We start from the raw sequence: 23,358 nt of genomic DNA, 5'->3' as shown, positions 1-23,358 counted from the left end.
TGTCCAGGACACTATGCTTTGTATAAAAGGCAAAAAATAATTTGATAGCACATACACATTTCCTGGGAGATTTCCTCAAATAGCAACTGTCCCCCTAATACGTGACGGCCCCATCCATTTACAAATGAGGTTTATATCAGAAAATAAATACTATTTTTTTTTCTAAAACAAAATGTTTGTTGAATAGTATATTAATGTGCTCATTTTATTAGTGACACAAGAGGGCAAAAACCCCCAACTCTAACTAGGATGTAGCAATTGGCAATTAAAAGGAAAGCGAATTGTGGACATTATCCCTCATTTAATCAAAACAAAAAAAACATGTTCCGTGTGTTCCAAATTAATTTATTTACATCTGCATGACGACATATTGTCGAGTGTTGGGGTATGTTGTAAACCCCCTCACTGATTGCTTCGTACATTTTAACACGTGTTTGAATATATATAAAACAGATTATGTCAAGATGAATGGAGGTGACATCTCCGGCATGCATTGTTTGCTTACTTGTCGGCAAACTGCTTGAAATAAGAAGCTACTTACCTTAAGTGGATTAGCTAGCTAGCTTCCTGAAACAAACAACATGGATGTGAGCTAGCCATCTTGCTTCCTGAAACATTTTGAGGGCAAAGCTGCTAAAAAAAAAAAACTTGGACAAATGTTATCCTTTGTTGGACAGAGTCAAAAAAAGAAGTACATAAATAACAACGTAACATGAAATACTCGTTCGTCAACCCGTACCAACACCTTTGGTTGAAACTAACGAAAAAAGCTAACTGGAAGGCAACTTGTGAGTGTTAAGGGCCAAGATGGCGTCGCTGGTCGCTCACTTGTTGCTACCTCGAGAGCTTCGCTGTTTGGTCATGGTGGTTAGCATCTGACTGATGTAAGATGTCAGCAGGTCATCCATTTTGTAGCCCTGGGGGTGATCAAATTTGACAAGAGCTGGTAAGTGCTTTTGAAGAGGACGCATAGAACATTTTTCACAATTTCAAATAGTTGTTTTTTTTTAACGTCTTTACTTAACTTTACTAGCCACAGTGGCTATTTGTGTGGCGTATGGACATGCATTTCACAAGCTAACCCCAGATTAAAAAATGTTACTGTCTACATTCTTAGGTCTTTAATGTCACTCTCCATGAACCAGGAGTAGCATCCTAGCTAACATATTGACAAAAATAGGACTTGATTTTATTCCCCCACTTTTGTTAGAAATTATTTTCTTGATTTGAATCACATTGGAAACAGTTCCACCCGTCCCAGAATATAAAAAAGCAGCCTCCTGACTGTTGCTTTCTAACATCATGTGATTCTCGCTGAACCAGAACACTTGGCAAACATAGATGATAAAACACACATAAATTCGGCAAATGGCAATAATTTGGGGTCACTTTTGTTAAAGGGTTGAGCCTCGGTGGTGGTTAGATGGCACTCACCAGCGAAGTTTCACACAGCAGTTTGCTACCTCGCACCAGGTTGCCAATGGTGATGTGGAAATAGGTGTTGCCACTGCTCCAGTTGGAGATCTTTGTGAAGGGGTGTGTGGTTAGGATGTCCTGCAGGAAGCAACACAGTTAAAAAAATAATCTGTTTCCTACCGATAAGGTTAAAGTGGGATTAAAACATGGGTGGCACGCCATGAAACCTTAGAGGAACTTTTCAAAATAACAAACCAAGATTTGGTACGGCTCCCAATAAAAACGGAAAAAGGTTTGTTTACTTTAAAAAAAAAAAAAAAAAATACCTTTGACTTTGGGTCAATCAGACTGACTCCATGTTTGTTTATGGCGATCAGGAGGGTTTCTGGGTAATTTGGATCAGTGGTTTGCTGCAGCAAAACAAATGTATTATTGCGGCATTCAATTCAACCATGACGTTTGAGGGATTGGGATATTTGTACCTTGACCTCAAAGAAGGCTGAGCCAAAAGTGGCCCACTTGTAGATGATTTTGAGGAAGGACAATTTGGCTTCTTCTCTCGTCTTTCCAGATTGTTTGTTGAACACCGACATGATTGACTGGGGAACAAAAAAAATTCAATCAGATCAATCAGAATTTCGGTGTAGAAACCAAACATGACGCTCCCCGCTCACCCTCTTCCAGTCATCGGCGGACAGATGTCGGCTCTGGTCCTGAGGAACGAGGTCTTTGAGGATCTTTTGCATGTTCTGGAAGTGAGACTTGTCCTCCTCAAACTTCACCCTGTAGATAAGCGCCGCCAGCTGGTGCACTTCCTCCTTGGAACACTTGTGGTAGCCTCGCAGGTACTTTGGCAGCTCCTACACAGAGGACCAAGAAATTACAGTACTTAATTAAGCCAGGCCAGTAAAACATTTCTCAAACTACTAAATAATATTTTAGTTTATTCCCAATTAAGATAGCAGAGAGTAATGACTTGGTAGTAGTGGAAAATGGAGTCAGCCATGGAATCTTTCCCAGGCATGGTGTTGGTCCAGAGCTTTTTCATGAAGAACACCTGGTAGGTCAGTGAAGGTACAAAGCCTATACACACACAGGTCGGAAAAAATGTCATTTTGAATTTGGTGATAGTCAAGTTTGGGAAGTGTCTTTTTTTTACCGTCTTTTACGTGTCTGGCTTTCTTGATCCAGTCAGTCAAGTGGCGCACAAAGTCAAAGAAGAAGTCACCATCTGGCACACTGATGACCTGAAAAAAACAAGCGCCTAATCGCAACTTCAAAGTTTTCTACACTCCGAACAATCAATCATTCGTACCTTATCTGTGATCTTGACAAAAAGGCTGAAACCCTCTGACGATTTCAGCATCAGACGTCCCGAAATGTTGTGGCAGAAGTCTTTGGCCTTGGTGCTCGACTCCACTTCGAACACCTACGAATGCAAACGGACCGAATTGAATACAGCAAGTATTAAAGAAAAATTGTTAGCTCTCAAATGCACAACCCCCGCATTACATATAAAGCATTTGATCAAATGGATGTTCGTTATTTTAATATTAGGACGCACCTCGTCCGAGTCATCTGGGAAATAAACTTTGTGGAAGATCTGGGTGGTTTTGTGCTGGATGGCTTCCACCTCCACCAAGTGAGGAGGGTATTTTCTTGACCCGTTTCTACCACAAATTACATGCCGAGTAAAATCCCCTGGAGCAGAGAAGATCGGAAGAACTAGGGCTAGATATGTGAGTGATTGCCTTACCGTAAGGCTTTCTGCAACCGTTGCATGCAATCTGGAGCCAGAGGGTAGTGCTTCTTGGCCTGGAGGAACTTCTGAATGTGAGGCAGCAGTATGTTGCTGGGAGGAAACAAGCCCGTGCAGAGCCACAGCAGCTCCCATCCCTTCTCCTCGTTGTACCTGAGAAGACACTCAAACGTTTTGTTGAGCCCATATATGAGCGCTCTTAGCACCAGCGTCCATTGGTTGGTTGAACTTACTTGATGTGATTGTCGGTGAGCTGTTTGACAATCTGACAGAAGATCTCATCTTTGAGTGGCTCTGCCTTCAGCGCTCCCTCAAAGATCTGATCGGTGAGTTCGTTGACCGAGCGTGCTCGTTTGGACGGGTAATCGCCCATGTACTTCATCACAGGTATGGCCACAGTCAAGGCTGTAAACACCTAAGAGAGCTACTTAAACTGACTGCAGATGGGTTTTTTTGACAGGCAATCACTGGTAAGCAAGTAGGATCATATCAACAAATAAAGATGAAACTGAATCAGGTTTGAGTAAACTGGCAATAGAACTAACACAGAAAAGGTTCCAGCTCTAGGCTAGCACTAGCGCAAAGATCGTTTTGGTGTTATTGGTATAATCTTTCATGAAAGGATATCCATGAACGCCTGGCAGGCCTCCTGGGAAAGCTCCTCGTGGGCTAAAACCTTCTTCAGGAGAGGCTGCTTGAGAGGCTCACGGCTGCAGCTCCATAGACGTTCCTTCCCTCGAGTCTTGGTGATCATCACCCTGCTCAGAGTGCTCTTTGGAGGAGGCCTGGAGACGAACAGAGAGGAGAGGGATGATTTCTTACAACTGTGTCTTGGAAAATGAATTCCGTGCAAAGAGTCAGGAACCTAAAGTAATCGTAGGAGAACTCCTCCAACGTGTAGGCTTTGCTTTTGTCTTCACTGTTGGCAAGGCTCATCTGTGACAATGTGACAGATTCACGCCGCTGATCCGGGGTCATCGTCACCAGCGCCTTTGATTGAACATGGCAGGCGTGAAATAGGGAAGCCATCTATGAGACTTCAGTGTCATCCCGTCCGGCCTCACTCACAACGATGTCGTATTGAGGTCTGGTGACAGTGGGCAGAACGTAGACGCAGTCGGCCGGGAAGTCCCCTCGCTGTTTGGTCCTGTCGTTGATCCCGTGAGCCCAGCCGGAGTTCATCACATGCTCCCCGTCGTGTTCATCCAGTATGATTAGATCCCCTTTGGAGAAACTCAGGAATGTGGACTCTGCACCTGCTAGGAGATTAAAGACCCACGTGGCAGTCAGCTAGAATCTCTTCCATTATGGGCACTTCAAGAGTCTCACCAGGGTTGGGACAGTCCATTAGACCGACCACAAACTTGGACCGCTTCCTCAGACCTTCCAAGAATGCCACAACTAGGTCCCTGATGTCCTCTGCATTATTGGACGTGAATGTGTACTCATCTCCTTTGATGGTAGCCAACGTAAAGCTCTGGCCTTGGAGTTTTCCTCCTCTGCAAGGTTTCACACATTAAAAACCTTATAAAACATCCATAAGCATGAGAGTTCTTGCATGATACCTGCTACTGGAGACAGCAATAATTTCAGGGAAAGAAAGCTCCAGAAGAACCTGCTCCTGCTCGTCGACAAAGTAAACACCGGTCCAGTTTACTGCAACAATAACGTCATTCTTGGGCAGGCTTGGCCCTGTGAACAAACAAACGAAGAAGCAAAACAATACAGAGAGATATTCTATGCATAGAGAGTCGTCATGCAATCTGTGAGCACTTTTGTGTAACTGACCAGAGAATTTGAAGGCCTCATAGAAGCGTGAGAACAGTAAAGGCCACTTAAGTCGAGCAAAAGACACCACATCCTCCTTCACCTTCTGCGTGTTGGGCCTCCTCTTACCGTACAGTCCCTGGACGGACATTCGTGTTTATGATTCAACATCAAAACTAAAGACACATCAGGTTTGTCAAGTGCTACCTTCTTGTGGGCAGTGACAATGAGCTGAGCCCACTTTTCAGTAGTCTTGGTGGAGGTGATCTCTCTGTCAGGGATGTAGGACGGGATGAGGTTGAGGAGGCGATCGTGCAGGATATCCATGCCGTAATCCACGTAATACTGCTGAGAGGCTAGCTCGGCTAGATCCTCCTCCTTAAAGGGAAACACAAGATCTTGAGGGGACAAGACTGAAACAAGGATCCAGATCTTTGAAGGAATACTGTGAGATCAATTCAGATGGATGATAATTAGATGAAGGAAAGAGCCAGACATTGTGGATGAGGCAGATAGCCGCTCACCCTCTCGCAGCGATACTCTCCAAACTTCACCCCTCGCACGATCTGTTGATAAATGAGATTCGTGGAAACGTAGTCGTTGGCAGGGTCATGCCATGGAGTGAAGATCTCTTTCCTGAAGAACAGCCTCCATGGGGCATTGCGCTCCTGGGCGCCCTGCTCCTTGGCGTACTGCTCACACTGGGAGACGGCGTCCATGACATGGTCGTTGCCGCTGCCCAACGATGACACCTGACACGACAGATTAATGAGCTTCTTTTAATGCTGATGTTCAGCTTTCATCATTGTCTTTACTGTCCCACCCTGAGCCTTTTCATTTCCAGTATTTGTCACTGGCTTGTGTCAAGTTGTAAAAGTAAGCGATGTACCTTGTCGAAGAGAGCGATGTACAAGGAGAAACCGAAGCGATCTGCGAGGTTGATCTTGTCCGCCAGAGCATTGCAAAGCTCGCTGGCTGTGGTAGCCGAGTCCGCCAGGAGAGTCTTAGTGGTTCCATCCATAAACGTTACTGGCAGCATGATGGGCTTCTTTGATTTTGTAGCCTGTAGGATGAAGAAACATTCAGATATTTGAACATACCATCAACCAAACTTCTATTTGCTTTTTAGGCTTGGCAGGCTCCATCTACTTCTTCAGTTACCTGTAACTCCAACCAAGACGGCGGCTGCGTCCGTGTGCGGTTGACAAACGTCCTCCGCAGTCTTTCCTCGCAATAAGGAGCATAACCAGGTGGGCCGTTGACCAAGAATGTCCGCAAGTACTGACAACGGACAAAGGGAAAGTTTGTTGCAGCCTATTCAAATTCTTCGGGATGGCAATAGCTTACTCCATAAGGAGTTGGCCGGTATCTGACTAAATGATTATAGACTGATGGTGATGACGAACAAACCAAAGCAGTTCATTACTAAATGTGTTTTGACGCGTTTTAATGCCCCTGTTTCGCCTGACCATTGTTTTTTGGGTTCTCATATCTTACCTTGACAAACTTCTCTGAGGGCGCGAAGCAGCCAACACAGAGAGACAGAAGGATCCATCCACGGGCATGACTGCTTTTGGACGGATTTTGAGAGAGCTGCTTGCAGATCTGACAGTAGATCTCATCTCTAGAGGGGAGCAAATCCAGATTGAAGTACATTAAACCTGAACCTTTACAGTTGTTTATGGCATCTCAGTGAACTAAAATGTCAAGTCTATTTTGCAGAGGTACATGAGGGGAGAGTGGTCACCTGAGGGCGGGCCTCAGGATGCCATTTCCGATAATAAAGTGAAGTTTCTCCAAGTTGGAGGTAGGTCGGTCCTCCAGCATGCTGTTCCCCTGGAGGCTGTAGTCCCCCTCTGTCAGCCGCCTGGTCACCTGCGGTATTTAAGAATCAACAACTGTTCATTCATGGATGTTAAATTTGTTTATATGAATCCTGTAGTTGTCATTGCACTTTGTGGGTGACAAAATCCAGACGACTGTCCAAACCTCTTCAGTGATCTTGGACTTCCTCTTCAGGGTGAGAGACACAAGTTTATGTCGGACACTGTTCCTCTTCTGGCTTTCTATGGAGCTGTTCTGTAGATAAAATGACAAATGACAAATGTAGCAGCAGCTACTGCAACATTTTGGACTACGTCACTCCCTCACCTCTGCGTCAAACTGCAGCTCCTGCAGCTCTCTCTTGTAGGTCCTCTTGCCGAGGGTTTCATAAATCTTGGTCATGACGGGGATCTTTTCGCTGCCGTCGTTGAGGACAAGCTGGCATTTGGGCTCGGGCAGATCGCCCATGAAGCGCAGCACGGTGATCCACACGGCTAATGCGGCCTAACGATAGAACAGGGCAGGGACATCAGGTAAGTTATATTTCGCATGTGTGGCTTTTGGTTGGGATGCAACTCTAATCTCACCAGCTGGTCTCCTTCGTCCTCGTGAAAGAGCAGCGGCTGCTTCAGTGGTCGTCTGATGTACGTGTATGTGGAGACGCCTTGGAAATACGTGGCCGCGAACTTTGAGAACTTGTACTCGGACAGATCCTCATCTTCCTCCTCGGGCAATGGCAATGCATCATTCACCACCTCAACCTCGGACTCTTCGCCACGGGGCACATTCACTAAGTCCTGAGCAGAAGGACACAAAAAGTTTTCAATTAGGTAATTTACCATCGGTACATCTGCGTGTAACAGTAAACAGTTAATTCCATCTTCACCTTTATCTATTTCAGTTTGTCCCAGAACCAACGATCTACCAAACCCATACCTCAAAGCCAGCAGGGGCTTGTCCGTCCTGGTTGGGCAGCGGTCCGGGGTTGCCCAGAAATCCAAACATGCGGTCCACCATGTCCGAGTGGTCCACCGGCTGTTCACGCTCCCTCTCCATCTGCTCCAGCAGCTCCTTCTTCCTGCGCGCCTCCTCCCGCTCTTCACGCTCACGCTCCTCCTGTTGCTGGGCCAGCTGGACCAGGCGCTCTTGGTGCTTCCGGTCCGCCTCGGCCTTGGCGCGCCTCGCCGTCATCTGGTTGCGGAGCCGCTCCTCCTCAGCCAGACGCTGGCGCTCGGCCTCCAGGCGATGCTGCAGCTGTGCGGTGAGGGTTGAGACTTTTCTCAATACGTGGAACCCACCAAACTTAACTCACCCTCTGTGACTTACTCGGCACTTCGAACCTGGGAAACTGACGCCGCCTCTGTCGCGACAGCTATCCTAAAAGCTACTTAAGTTCGACCCAATAATAAACTGACATATAAAGCATGGTTAAAAAAGTACACAATATTTATTCAAGCTTTAATGTCACAACAGGAAGCAAAAATGCATTTGTCCACTGGGAAAATACACACACACACACACACACACACTTGTGGCTCATACACAAAATTTGGCTGTACAATAAAAAAAAAAAAAAGGTATAAAATAAGGTTCTGTGGTGACACAAGATTTACAGGAAACACAGGGGGAAAATGCATTGCAAAACAAATACTGATTCAACTACAAAGTAGAAAATGAAATGCTGTCACTGAGCAGAAAAGCCAAAGAATTAAATCAAGTGTAACGCTGGTTAATACATCACAGCAACCCCCCTCCCCAAAAGGCATAAACAGGAGGGGAAAAATAACGACAATAAAAGCAAAAAATAAAAAAATAGATGAAATGTTGATCTTTTCATCTGGAAGAAAACAACGTTTTTTTTCTTAGTTTTTTTGTTTTAGTTTTTTTTGGGAGGAAAACTGAAAATAATTCCTGTCCTTTTTAGCATGAATTGTTTTTCAGATTAAAACTGGAATGTTTTGCGTAATCAGATTTATCGACTTATTTCTATTGACATTTTCATTGGAATTACACTTTTTTGTTTTTAGAATCAACATAAAAAATGTTTAAAGTTTTTTTTTTTCCCCGATACGCACGGCACCCAAATAAACAATGCTGAACTAACTGAAATGTTGAACTTTTTATCGTGAAAACAGAAACATCCTTCTGTTGTTTTTCAGATAATTACCAAATTCTGAAAATTATTTATCTTATAGAACATTTAGTGAGTGCTTTGGTCTTCTTGCTTGTGGCTATGACACCAGTGCTTTTCTGTACAAAATGTTTGATCTCGTGTTGTGGAAGTGTAAGAAATAATAGTCAAGGTGCAAACAAGGCTCACAATGCGAATCAATCAAATGTTTAGAATTATTCTTATTGTAAGGAAGTAAATAAATGTAAGTATTTGAAGTGACTTTGGAAATGAGCACCAAGCAAATATACGTCTGGCAGTCCAGTAAGGCTTTCGGACATAACGTCCCTTCAGCAGTAATAAGCGGGTCTTTGCGGCACGCTAACGTGACACAAAAAGCAGTAGTAAACGTAATGATGTGTTGTTACCTCCGCCCTGAGCCTCTGGCCAAGGCGTCTCGCTATCATGCCCCTGGTGTAGGCCTGGATGGTCAACACGGCGCGGAGACGCCGCCAAAAAGTCTGGCGGACGAGGAACCCCCTGCAGCGGGCCTGGATGAGGGCCAAGCAGCGCCGAGTGGCGCGGTAGCTCAAGTAGTACTTTCTGGCCCGGTAGACGGCCTGCAGGCGCAGGAAGCCGCGGCGCATCTGGAAGGCATGGGGAAGCAAGTGTCATTAGCACTGACTGGAAAGTGATTGGGTGGACCCTCTGAATGCCAAAATTCCCTGATGGACGATCCAGATGATAGATTAAAATTGATGGACAGTCTACTCTTCTCTTAAGCGATTAGCATTCCAGTGGTCTCTGACACGGTCACCAATCAACAATATTGTGCGCTGTTCCAGGGATCTACTGATTTTTGTTTTGAATCCGAATAGATCTAACTGTCTCCTGGGCTCATGTTCCGAGAGTTCACAAAAAAGTGCTGATTCGTCGTTTATCCGACTTACAATTTTGTAGCTCTTTCTGCAGCGATAACCTCGCCAAAGCTTCTGGATGACCGTCACTGCACTCCTCAGGCGGAGGAAGTTGGTCCTGGTAGAATGCCAGGAATGGCCAAAAAAATAAATAAAAAAATGGAATGACGTGGAATAAGAAGAGAATGCGTTTCTGGAATATTTCTGACCTCTGCTTGAGTCCGCGCACTGCCTTCTGGATGAGGATAACCTTGTCGGTGATGCCCTTGTCCCGCTCGATCTCCAGCTGCATGTCGTGGTGATCCTGATGGGAAAAAGGGCGTCAGACGATAAAGAAAAAAAAAAAAAAAAAAGCAAAGCTTGCAATAACTCAGAATTATTATTTGTTGTCGCTTTTATTTTTCAAATTGAAACAAAAGTAACCCTCAACTCAACAGAAACATGAAGAAATGTAAGTGTCAGAATTGTTTTTTTTTTCCGTTTTGTTCGCCAATAAGCATGCTTGTATCACCAATATGTACAATAGTGACAAAGAACATAGTGTCTTAGCGGTTCCACCTAATTAATGCAATAAAATTCTGGCCTTCAGTTTCATACCTTGAGGAAAATCTTGGTTTTACCGATCTGCCAGTCTCCATGTCTTCCCAATCTGGCCAGGACTATCTGTTGGCAAGTTCCTCGCAAGTCCTCCTGGATGGAAAAAAAAAACAGGTTTATCCCCCCAAAAAGCTGTGTACACATTATGTTTACCACTATTCACCTGCACGTGGGCCGGTTTCACGCCGGGTACAAGTACTCGGTAACGATCCACGAACTCTGCAAAGGAATATCGGATGGGATAGCCGGCCCGTCTGATCCGGATGGTCTCCATCATGCCGGAGTAGCGCAGCTGACGGATGCACAGCTCTCTGTCGAACAACTGAAAGAGATGCCGAATCCAGAACAAACGTCAATAGGTAAAAACAAACGTAAGAAATACAGCGGATATATAAAGTCCCCAGAAGTGTGACTGCTAGCAAAAGCCAATTACATCTTTTTTTTTTTTTTCCAAAGTACAATATTGTACAGTGATCACTTGCGCAACTCACCATTGGTTTCTTGAGCTCGTTGGGTTTGATGCAGCGGACGAAGAAGGGCTGACATACGCTGAGCGTGCGCATCAGCATCTCCAGCGAACGCTTGAACTGGCTGCTCAGCGTTGGCGAGCGTTTCCTAGTCTCCACACCCTGGATAGGAACACATGTATCACAAAATTGAGCAGGATTCCAGTTATTCCACACATTGGTTTGTGTGCTTGTCACGCAGTGTAAGAACACACACTGACTGTAGAAAAACGCTACAACTGACAACACAGGAAATACTGTTCAACAAAATCTCTGACAGCTCACTTCATAGAGAATGAAAATGTCTAGTTAGGATCTAACAATGGTCTGTCAGAGAGTTTGCACCATTCTTTGGGACATTCCATGGAACTAAAATCAACACCAACGTCTGGCACGTGCCTGTGAAACAAAGAAAGGGGCGCTACTCTGTGGGTGACTTCAGTACAGATCATTGGTCTTTATTAAAGGGGGAGCAAATAGGCACTAGAGAGCTGAGGTTACCTTGGGAGCAGGCGTGCTGGGCTGCTGATAGCCACACAGAAACTGATGGCAAAGAGTGAAGAGACAGCAGATTGATGGAGGAAGGGATCGGTGGCATTAGTAACAAAAAAGATAAAAGCTGGAGGGAAGCAAAGTCACTAGAGATAATACAGCAGGGATCCTCGATGTGGAGGTCGACCCAGATGTCTTTCAATGCAGAATCACAATATTCTTTATTATTTTTGACCAAAAATGTAAACTTAGTATGTAGAAAATTTGATTTACCGTCATTTTATTTTTTATCTGCCCAATTTTGGGGTGACTTACCGTGGTCTTCCTTCAGGGATTTCTGGCTGTTTTGGTTTTACAGGGGCAACTTGTGGCACACGTAAGGTAATTTTATGTTTAACCTGCACATCCTTTGGGGGATTTATGGTAGTCTTATATTAACATGCAGGTATTATGGGATTTCTCTAGAATTTTATGGTGGTCTCATTTCTACTTGCACTCTTTTTATAGGACTCATGGTTTCCTTATTAACCTTGGCATATTTTGGAGTATTGATAAAAGTCTGATTTGAATCTGAGCGGTGTTTGGGAAATTTTTGTGAAGTTTTCTTTATACTCCACTGCTTTCATGAATTTATGGTTGTCTTACTTTAAGATAAACAACTTGTGGGGGCTTTACAGAAGTCTTGGTTTCACCTGCACAACTTTTGGGAGCTCTTTGACTCTTACCTGAGGACCCCTGCGACAGTGTAAAACTCAAAACTGGGAAAAACTCTCGCTGGTGACAGGCTTTTTATTCTCACCATGGCCACGTCCGCCTGGAAGATCTGCTTGATGAACTTGTTCTTGGATGAGTGGACCAGCTGGATGATATCCGTGTGGAGGCTGTCACGGTTTTTCTCCAGAAATCCTTCAAGGCAAACAAAAACAAATCGCTTCAATGTTGTCCAATTACATTATCTGAGCCACAGAAGAACAGGACGGTTCTAAAGGACTACGTGGGCACTTGTGTTTCATTATTTGTCCAACCCAAACATTTCCACATGTTTTTCAAAATGGAAGACATATGTAACAAAAGAGTGACTTAGACAAGACTGAACTGACCTCTGGTCTCGTAATGTACCACACCGGCAAAGTGTTGGATACCAAACTGGCTCTCGTAGCTGTTCTTTGGGGGGATGTAGTTGGAGTTCAGTTTGTGCTGTGAGTTGAGCTTGTACAACATTGTGGCATCAGTTCCCTGGCAGAGGACAAAGACTCTTCAATAAAATCTGCTTTATATCAGAGGAAATGTTTTTTTCCTGCCTGGCATTGCACCTTGGGGAACTTGCTCTCCTCGTCAATGAGGGAGATGATATTCATGGGTTTGTTGGCGATCATATCCAGTGCGTCCTGGTTGTCGGTGAACTCGATGTGCTGCCAGCTGATGTCCTCCAGGTTGTACTCTTCTTGCTCCAGCTTGAAGACGTGGCGCACAAAGAACTGCTGCAAGTTCTCGTTGGCGAAGTTGATGCACAGCTGCTCGAAACTGTGTTTAAAAATGTGAGCAGAGAACCGAACTTCAACCCCTCAAAGTCATGCAACCCTTAACCCGATCTTCATCTGCTTTGGTCTTGGTTGTATTTTGCTTCCACGCTCCAGAGTCTCAGGCTAGGTTCACACCGCAGGCAAATGCGACCCAGATCGTATTTTTTTTGCCCATATGCAACCAGTATCTGATTTTTTTATGACTGTCCGAACGGCACAATTCCGATTTTTTCAAATGCGACCTGGGTCGTTTTTGTATGTGGTCCTAGATCGGATACGTATCCGATCCATTCCAATGCATTTGCGGTCTGAACGACCAGGTCGCATATATCCGGCATTGACGTCATCCAGCCCAAAATGCGGAGTTACAGTGCTGGCAGCAGGGGGATCGAATCTGCAAAGTTGTTTTGAGTAACACTATTCACTTTCTATTTTACTTTAATTTAATCCCACTTGAAACATGAAGCATAAAGTGGACATTTGTGGCAATCGAAGTAATTCAGCCACGGCTCAGATCGATTCATTTTTTTATGCACGGTTATGACGTGACGTCATCGTTAGTCATGTCTCCATGAAATGAGATAGAAAAGCGTCGCCTCGTGAATACTGCATTTATTTCTACCTCCTACCTAATCGCTTGACTGTATAAATGCCCTGACATGTTGGACCACAACGTCGTCTCTTCTTTTGGACACGCGGGTCACTTTCGTGACGCATGTGTTCAAGACCGAGGTCGCATTTAAAATGTTATATGAACGCTTGCACAAAAAAATTGGATTTTTAAAAAACATCCGTATTGAGAATTAAGATGTGAACCTAGCCTTAATCTCCTCAAAGTCTCAGTCTTAACTTGGACATAACACCTCAAAGTGTGATGTATGTGACGAAAAACACCTCCACCAGTCAAACCAACCTGTTAACGATAAAGTTCTCAAATCCAAAGATGTCCAGCAGACCAATGGACCGACGTATGATGTTATTGTCATCGCAGGATGGCGGTCTGTATATGGCGGCGTTGATTTTGTCCACAATCCACACAAACAATCTACCGTAAATACCCTATAGGCCCAAAAAAGAAAAAAAAAGCACACTCAGCAGAATTCAGACCATCCAGACAGTTCTGTGGTGTTTTCATTGATGGAAAGTAATGAAGTACAGTATATAGTTAAGTAGATTTTTCAGCTATTTGTTCTTTAAATGTATTTATATTTCTGATGACTTTTCACTTTTACTCCATTGTGCTTTTTACTCCTTTGTCAAAATAGACCTGTTACTTTTTCCAACCAGCGAGGATGACGGCAACATGTAAAAATGACATTAAGCGAGTCCTTATTTACACTAGTATCTGTACTTTTACTTAAGTCCAGAGTGTGAGTTCTTCCGCCACCTTGTGGCGTTTTATAGTCGTTAAAGTGTCAAACCTTTACAAAGGCGTCCCGAACATCCAGGCCTTGATCCACACTGAGAGGTGTAGCCACACTTTCGCCGCGTGTGATCAAGGTTCGAGTGGTCAAACACACCATGACATCCTTGGGCTCCACCTAACGCCAGGAAGCGAAAAATCAAAACTGCATCAACAATAGAGCTTTACATCTGTTTATGCTGGTAAATTACGCACCTCCATGAGGGAAGCAGCTGTGACCAGGTCAGGCGATCTGACTACAACACAGGCGTCCAAGTTGTCATATGTACGAGCTGATGGAAACAGGAGAACAAACATACTCTTAAATGTGACTCAAAAACTCCTCCAAGTCTTGGTCTTCACTTGTCTCAATCCCTGAAAGTCTCAGCTATGACTTGATGGACTCCTTAAAAAGTCCTAACTTGGTCTCAGCCTCCCAAAGTCTCTGTCATGAGTTGGACTCAACTCCTCAAAGGTTTTATTTGGTCTCAAGTCCTGAAAGCCTCAGTTGTGAATTGGTCTCAAATCTTCAAAGTCTTGTCTTGACTTGGACTCAAGTTCTCCAAGACTTGGTCTCGACTTTGTCTCAGTTCCTCCAAGTCTTTGTTTTCACTTGGACTTGATATTAACTCAAAATCTGGGTCTTGACTAGCTAGGAATTCTTCATTTATCTTAACTCGAAGTCTTGCTTTTGACTTGATCTCTGAGGCTCAAAGTCTTGTCTTTAACTTAACTCCTCATAGTATTACTCTCTACTTTGTCTCAATGGCTCAAAGTCTAGATCTTGGCAAGGACTTGATCTTGATCTGCTCAACTCCTCAAAGTCTTGACGTCGCCACATTTCATCCAAGTCTTGGTCTTGAGGTGATGTCATCTCCTCAATATCTTAGTCTTTACTGGCTCTCAACTCCTTAGAGCATTTACATGGTCTCACTTTTCTTATGACCCCAATGGAGATTCACATTGACGAAAACAACAGCTTAGAAGCTTTGTGACTTGCCCTCAAATCTCAGGTTGCCCATGTGCAAGATGGCGGCCAGCAGCTTGGAGATCTCCCAGGTCTCCGTCTCGGTGAACATGAGCACTTTCATTGCTGCCAAGATGCTGGAGTAGTCGGTCAGGTCGTCACGACCGTCGCACTCGGTGCAATGACCCTGTGAGGTTGAATGATTTTTCACACATGTACAGAACTGTTGATTGAGGATTGTCATGAAGACCCACAATGGTGAGGTAGCAGTAGTCCGTGGCCAGACCCAAGCCCAGTTTGGCTTTCATCTCTGGGAGCATGCCCTTCAACATGCAGTAGAAAATATGGTAGTTTCTCTCATCTGGTGCCTGGAGATGCCCCCCAAAAAAAGAAAAACACTCATGAGCCGATTCTTTCAGTGTACAATAAACTTTTGAAAAGAGTGAAAAAGTGATAGTTATTGACACTCTCCCAGTTGAACAGGGCTTTGTGTTGCAAGCTAAAATTGTGGTACGAGTGAGTTTCAGCTACTTTGCTGCTAGAACATCCACCCAGCATCCTGTGTCTCATTCACAATTTGAGATGCGAGTAAACTGAGCTCCGTCACAGATCGAATTGATCTCCTAAGTCAAGGTACCACTGTAATTGCCTATGTTAATACCCGAAACTATGATACCAAAACAAAAAACTTCAACATCATTTAAAATTCATCTTACAACGTTACCCTTGAAAACAAATGGCTTACTTTTCGATAAAGTGCACCCTGAGTGCATGCGTACATGCACAAGTTGTGAAGACTCACTGTGACAACCCAGGCTAAAGTTAGCTCCTACCAGACAATACAAAGCTTGTCCCTCAGTCAGATGTATCACTTCAACATACTTCCTAGGACTAACTGTACTACTTTCCTATCTAGACAGAGCTTTGACACCAATTTTCAGCATCTTAGGACATTTCAGAAAGAGCACAAAAAATTGCAAGTCGGTGAGGTTTTTATTGTGAATAATGGATAACTTGTAAAATAAAACTGCAAATAATAAACATAAATTTGTGAATAACGAACAGTAAATGTCAGAGAAATTACAGTAATCATTGAGAATGTGTTTTTTATTACCTGCCGACACACACGGGACTTCTCCAGCAGGTACTGTTCTATCTTGGCTCCTTCGATGGCCCCTCGCTTGTTGAAGTGGATGTCAATATACTTCCCAAAGCGGCTGGAGTTGTCGTTCCGGATGGTCTTGGCATTACCGAAGGCTGAAACGATGGACAACTCCATTAACGTCTTTATCATGCAATATTGCCTGTCCAGAATCAAATTCGCAATTAGAATACAGGACACTTGAACAGTGAATTACTTCGAGATGGTGTGTATTTGGTGTATTGTTTTAAAGTTTCACCCTCATCTCGAGCTAAGGATAGTCGTGTATTCAAATTTTTTTCTGGTAATACACTGCCCAAACAATGTGACGAATGAAGCACAGGCCTGCTTAGGTCATTCACAACCATAAACTTCTGGACCTACTGTAACGAAGACTGTCTGCAGCTGAATGCCAATCGATAAAAAGCTTTTTAAAAATAATTTTGGTGATGAAGTGCTGCCCCCATGTGAACATACAATTTGTGGTTTTACTGTCTTCATAGGAGCTCACTGTTGTTCATCACACTCTGGGTTAGTAGTAGCAGCTAGCCTCGTCTGACCCCCTAGCCCCATTTGCTCTGCAGATGTGAAGTGAGAAGTGGCTCACTTGAATGACACTGGACCGCCCCTCAAAACAGGGCTAGTGAAACCACAAACTAATGTCTCCTTTACTATATTTCCGTGGCTTTAAAAATGAGCCGGGTTTACCTTCAAGGATAGGCGTGGCCTCCAGGACCTGCTGCTCAATCCAGGAGTGCTGACCGCTGATGGCCGCCAAGAACTGAAGAATCAGCTTGGTGCTCTCGGTCTTCCCGGCCCCAGACTCACCACTGCCACCGTGAGAAAATATCAGGCTATAGCCACACTACAGAATTTTGTCCACATTTTAACTTAGTTTTCATGACTTCATTTCCTAAGAATTAGATTGAAATGGTAACAACATTGAGGCTGAAATCTGCAGTGGAAGTGTGGCGTGAATGGAGAAACGCACCTGATGATGCAACACTGGTCCTTGTTGTTACGCTGCATGTTGAAGTAGCAGTTGTCGGCGATGGCGAAGATGTGCGGCGGCATCTCGCCGATCTTCTTGTTGGTGTATAAGCGGATCTGGTCGGGCGTGTAGATGGGCAGAAGCTGGTAGGGATTGACGGCCACCAGGATGGAACCAGTGTACGTCTGCCAAGAGAAACACATATCAATCAAGACAGATTTTTTTTTTCATTTCAGGGGAGAAGTATGTCAACTGTGTGTGAATGACAACAAACCAAAAAGCCAAAGAAGTACATGAATGGAGACTATTGTATGGTTAATAAATTATAGTAATCTCCATATAGCAACAAACATCCACCTAGTGGTACACTGTCTATAAAAGATATAATTGCACCGCATTTTTCATTGTTTTCAGTGGTGTGTAAAGGGGGGGTGCACTGGGGCGGCGGCCCCGGGGATCCACCTGGGCCGGGGGGTGGGGGTGGGGATTCATCTACTGCATCCCAAGATGACAAAAACATTTTAGTGGGCAGCAAAATGTCCTTTGCCGGGCAGATCTCCAGATGCATGTCATCCAGAAAAATCTTGTACTTGTATTTCAAGGCAACATTGTACTGCTTCAAAACTAGTAAGTCATGGCGCCATTACGTGAATCAATTCCAGCAGCTAGTCATGTCTATAACCTAAAATTCTTTAAAGCGGCATTAGCGGTGATCACAAATCATTTAATCAAATCAAGCTGTCGATTTAATGTGCTTTCTATGTGATTCAACTACAGGGAAATCAAAATTCTCCGCATCCGCTTGAGATAATCGAGGCGTTAGCAGGGGGAGGCGAAGCTGGCAAAAAGGCGCGTTAGCGTACGCGGTGTGGCCAGTCATACTCACCCTTCCACCACAATTTGTCTACATGAGGAAAGAACACAACCACCAAGAGACACATTACACAAATAACTTTTCTACTTGAAAATACTCAATGACATCATTAGTTAAGAACAACAGAGCACCTGCATATTTTTACATTTTCTACTTTTCCTTGTTTAGCACTTGCATATCGTGCCTTTAATTGCCTTTGTAATAACAACGGGCTATTTAAATAATATCTGCTGACATTTTCATTAGATAGTGCAAGCTTACCTAATGTAAATTATTTATAGTAACAAGTACACTAACTGCAGGGCATCGCGGACACAAGTAAACAGCTTAACCTGAGAAAGATCTTAGCTACCAGCTGTAGTGAATGTATTCGGGCGACTAATAGCTAGGAAGTTCAAATAGCGTTGTTTTTCTATGTATATTAACTAAAATATAGTTTGCATGTGGGGTTGTTACGGACATAGATGACACGTTCGTTGTAGCGGATCAGGAGATTGCGCAGGATTCCGGCTTCGTTGAGGTCGCCCAGTCGGATCATGTCCTCCACTCCCTGGATGGAGGTGGGGTGCATGGGCTTGATGTGGGTGGCGTTCTGAGGGGAGATCCAATGTTCCTGGAAGGGGGGGGGGGGCACAAAAGAGGAGTTACTACCCTGTATATATATGTTTAGTGGACTGTGTGCTGCACCTCACCCGGCCTTCATCATCCAGTACTTGGATCTCGCCCGAGTCGCACAGTTTGACCACCGCCCCGACAGGAACGTCAAACTCCCGGCCTGTTTTGAGGTCCAGCCACACATAGTCGCCCTGGAAGGGGCAAGACGCAATCAGGTTACACAGTAAATGTCACATACAACTTCAGAAACATTCAAAACCTCATTGGAATACATGAAAATCAATGTGAATTTATGGAAATTTACAGGAAACTTTCAAAATTGTAAATTTGTCCATAGGGATAGCATTACACTAAATGACCTTTTTAGGTCATTTTAAATACACGATGAGTAACTCTCCTTGAGTTGATTCACTGGCATCATACCTCACAATTGTTCTCGCAAGTCAAAGAAAAAAAAAAGCCAAATAACAGCTTGTAGCACAACTGCTGCAAAGTTTTTGTTGTTGTTTGTGTTTTTAAATTTCTAATTCTTCTAAGAGCACAATATCATGACTCGGGTGAAATGACCTTTTAATAACATTTCTCTTTTTTCCGGTGTCCCTTTCAGCGCACAATTTCAAATGACTTTATCACATTTTTATCTTATCATTGGCTGATAGCTTAATTGGCTTGCCCTTATCGTGGTTTAAGCAAATTTGGCTTTGTTTGGGGGTTCAGGGTGGGCGGGAGGTGTATGTGACTGTGACTAAAACGATGGGTGACAGCTGCAGTCGGACTCAATTGACTCCCAGATTAGGATCACAGTCAATCGTGGAAGTAATGGAAGCCTTTTCAAAGTCAAACACACCGGGGTTTACGGCCCGTTTGGGTTCATTATACACTATCAAAGATAAGGTGTGCATTTTTGAGTGTATTTCTTTACATGACAATTCCATTCAATTGATGAAGTGGGGTACAACCTGGATTGGTTGCCAGTCAATGGCAAGGCACATGTGAGCCACAGAGAACTAGAGTGAGCTAACTCCATTTAGGTTTATCGTGGAGAAGTGAATAGAAAAATGGTGCATCTTTTAGATGAATAATGGTCCAAATCAAGGTTTATTCGGTTGGTTTAGGTGCATTACCACCTCCGAAAATTAGGGTTATTGCCTATAGATGAAACAAGATGGTGTAAAATACGTACTATTTTCCTTGAAACCCTTCCAATCGCCTCACTATAGTTATTTTTTCTTGAAACAATATGATTTTCATCCTTTAATGCTAGCATTGACGACCACATTTTAATGTTCCATTTTTCCTTGCTGACATACCTGCTGCAGAATGACCATCGCTCAGTGTTGGCTTGACTCCAGGACATCAGATGTCACATGAGTGGACCCTGCAAAGCGCACATATATTAAAATTGATGATTTTCGATATTAGAAACATGACATTTCAAACATGACTGGGAAGTAAAGGAAAATGTGGGGGGAGTTAATAGGGGGGCCCGGTGGGGGCTGCCATAACTGGCTTATTGGATTCCTGGGGCTAATCCTACCACTTAAGCAGCAAGCATAGTTTACTGTACAGTCATTAGCATGAGTGCTCAATCATTTGCTCCCCCATTTCAGCCACATAGAAAACAACTAAATGCAACACGGGCAATGTTTATTAGCTCAGAGTTGGTCATTATTAATGCAAGGGTGAAGTGTTCGGTAAATAACAGTGAAAAACAATAAAATGCGTAGGTTTCTGAAGTACAGTGTCTGACTTTTTTCAAGGCCAAAATGACAACACTATTGGAAAAATACACAGGGAAAGCAAGGATGCTGGAATGTACATGGTCGTACAAATCCCAATTAATATTTTCCTCTTAGCTATTAAATTAAGATTAAGTACTCCTCAACTAACATGGCACTCCTAGCATAATCAAAGTTTTAATTAGCCCTGTGAATTACTGTTAAGTGTCCTTGGGTCCTTGAAAATGCGCTATATAAAGCTGAGATATTATTATTATTACTATTATTATTATTATTATTATTATTGTTATCATCATCATGCACATGATCTTCAACTTTATGTTCACAAAACTTTAAACAATTTGAGTTGCGAGTACAAAAAAAGAAATGGTAATATTTGACATGAAAGTTAAAAGCTAACCTATCTGACAATTATCGACATATTTTCAAACTGCTTTGAATCACGGGATATGTCATAAATTAGCATAGCATACTGTCTATTAGCAGTAGCAGGTGCATTAGCATCAATCCATGGAGACTACCATAAAGGGTTGTTAGCATGCTAGCTGTTAGCATTGTCAGATTTTTCCAATTCTTTGGGGCCAAAGTTAGAAGAGTTGTACACACAAACGTTGCCTAATGGGTTAGCAGTATGTAGCGGAGACTTAAAATGTCCACTGGGATTTGTATAGTTTTTATTATTAGCTAGTAAGGCCGTTCCAAAGCTAGAAACATACAGTAGTAATTATTATTCATCAGAGATATTCAAAAGGTAACACCCAAGCGGATAATCTGTGTGTGTGTGTGTGTTAATGCTATACAAATACATGCTAACAAGTATGCGGAAGAGTTGCGACTCACATGGCAGGAAGGACGAGCAGCTTTCTTTGTTGGCAGAGCAAGTTTAAGACCTCCCATTGTCGTCCATGAGCACCTTTGTTCCAGTTAACTTAGCTGTAATGACATATAATAGTAAAGTCAATAAATCTGTGAACATTAATGGATGTGGATAAACTTTTTTACTATGTGTATGATTATATGTTTATTTATTTATTTATATGTGGACTATGGTGAACTTCACACTTCTTGTCAGAATCATTGCTCACAGGATTTTTAGTGAGTAATTTGAGAAGCAGTAAAAAAAAATGTTCAATATCGGTTATCCTGGTCAGAGTCGCAGGGTGCTGGAGCCTATCCCAGCGGGTGAAAGGCAGACTACACCATGAACTGGTCACATACACACATATACATATGTATATACATATGTATATATATACATACATATATATATACATATATATATATATACATATATATATATACATATATATACATATATATATATATATACATATATATACATATATATATATACATATATATATATGTGTGTGTATATATATGTGTATGTATGTATATATGTAAGTGTATATATATATATACATATATATATACACATATATATATGTACATATATATATATATATATACATATATATGTATATATACATATATATATATACACATATATATTCATATATATATATACACATATATATTCATATATATATACATACATATATACATACATATATATACATATATATACATACATATATATATATATATATACATACATATATATATACATATATGTATACATATATCTATATATACATATATGTATAAATAAATATAATTGAAATGATAAATATTAAGAAATGTGCAACTTTTGGTTGAATGTTTCTGATAGTTAAAGATTGTGTGCAGCAAACACTCAGACCAATCTCGTGCATTCTAATGCATTCCACGTGACACGAGCCCACCAATCATCGATCAGCTTCTTTGCGAGCCGGAGTGAGTGGGTGCATGTAAAGAACGTAAACAAACGCTTTTGCATTTTAAAACTAGAAACCTGCAGTTGTTAGCATCAGTTTGGATTGCTCATATACTGAATAGATAATGTTCAGTATCAATTGGTGATGACTAAATATTCATTTTCGAACTGTAAAACATTTTGTGTATTACAAAGACAGTTCTTGGAAGTTCTCCTGGAGGCATACATGCAGTTTACTGAAGTCTGCTTTAAAATCTGGCCAATGAGCACAGTGCCAGCATAAGAGGCTTTGGCCTAAAGCTGGGGCCACCAAGGCATGCGAGAACTGGTAGTCTATGTGGCCTAGTGGTGAGCAAAAGCTTTCAGTCATCACCCACCAAACCACCATCATCAAATCCCCTCACTAACCTCTCAATATGATGACCCCTCTTGTTCTCTCTACTGGTGGTCTCTGGTTTATCCACAAGACAGTCCCAGCTGAGAAGATGGTGGAGGCAGCTAGATGGTTTCTGCCTTTTCAGGACCTTGTGTTAAATCCTCTTTGGAGATCTGCGGTGAGTCCGACAAGGGGTTATTTGAGGGGTTTTGTGGTACGGGTCAGTGAAGGAGTCCTGCAGACTCTCGCTGAATCTCATTCATGGCTGCTGATCCTGATTAGGAGGGTGAGGGGTGGAGCCTATAGGACGAGGTGGAACAGGAGGAGGTGGTGACTCGGGTACAACATTGTTAACCAGACTAAGAAATACTCTGGAAAACGTTTTAAGGTTGGTATACAGATAACTGAATGTCTTGAGTACAAAGTAGCTACAAATTGTACTCAATTAATTAAGAGTACTGTAACCCAAAAATGGTTTGTAAATGCATCTAGCTGACACCAGATGCTGGCAAGAAAGTTATAATGT

The 23,358-nt window shown here is 42.8% G+C and overlaps 1 protein-coding gene across 4 annotated transcripts; it reads right to left on the bottom strand.

Moving 5' to 3' along the window:
• Positions 1-324: 324 nt before the first annotated feature.
• Positions 325-23,085, bottom strand: myo7ab (myosin VIIAb). Of its 4 annotated transcripts, XM_086013433.1 has the most exons (51): positions 22,865-23,085; positions 21,481-21,573; positions 20,212-20,279; positions 18,979-19,092; positions 18,747-18,899; positions 18,299-18,316; positions 17,413-17,597; positions 17,130-17,251; positions 16,395-16,537; positions 15,535-15,648; positions 15,314-15,467; positions 14,530-14,606; positions 14,333-14,452; positions 13,825-13,970; positions 12,702-12,912; positions 12,489-12,624; positions 12,188-12,294; positions 11,398-11,439; positions 10,882-11,019; positions 10,554-10,712; positions 10,391-10,483; positions 10,003-10,097; positions 9,827-9,911; positions 9,305-9,523; positions 7,703-8,020; positions 7,354-7,563; positions 7,094-7,270; positions 6,932-7,021; positions 6,690-6,817; positions 6,440-6,566; positions 6,104-6,223; positions 5,832-6,005; positions 5,467-5,694; positions 5,150-5,320; positions 4,964-5,081; positions 4,741-4,867; positions 4,505-4,674; positions 4,244-4,434; positions 4,041-4,165; positions 3,803-3,960; positions 3,409-3,562; positions 3,173-3,328; positions 2,981-3,086; positions 2,732-2,845; positions 2,576-2,663; positions 2,393-2,499; positions 2,091-2,276; positions 1,899-2,015; positions 1,743-1,826; positions 1,435-1,554; positions 325-917 (listed from the first exon to the last, which is right to left on the bottom strand). In XM_086013433.1, the coding sequence occupies exons 3-51, from the start codon at positions 20,227-20,229 to the stop codon at positions 825-827; spliced, it is 6,606 nt and encodes a 2,201-aa protein (XP_085869559.1). In that variant the 5' UTR covers positions 20,230-20,279; positions 21,481-21,573; positions 22,865-23,085; the 3' UTR covers positions 325-824. The 4 variants fall into 4 exon arrangements, with proteins under 4 accessions (XP_085869559.1, XP_085869561.1, XP_085869560.1 ...); XM_086013435.1 differs by lacking the exon at positions 11,398-11,439; XM_086013434.1 differs by lacking the exon at positions 18,299-18,316.
• Positions 23,086-23,358: the final 273 nt, after the last annotated feature.

The sequence above is a fragment of the Filicampus tigris genome, chromosome 17 (assembly GCF_054856515.1).
Source record: "Filicampus tigris isolate MCC_2025a chromosome 17, RoL_Ftig_1.0, whole genome shotgun sequence".
NCBI lineage: Eukaryota > Metazoa > Chordata > Actinopteri > Syngnathiformes > Syngnathidae > Filicampus > Filicampus tigris.
Note: the sequence above shows the minus strand (reverse complement) of the source record. Positions and strands in the feature narration are given on the sequence as shown.

Bases quoted from the DNA above. Each gene is read 5' to 3' on its own strand.
- myo7ab (XM_086013433.1), bottom strand. The intron at 18,900-18,978 runs GTGAGGTGCAGC...CCCCCCTTCCAG, and splicing joins TACTGGATGATGAAGGCCGG to GAACATTGGATCTCCCCTCA. The intron at 11,440-12,187 runs GTGAGAATAAAA...CTTTGCCATCAG, and splicing joins TCCAGGCGGACGTGGCCATG to TTTCTGTGTGGCTATCAGCA.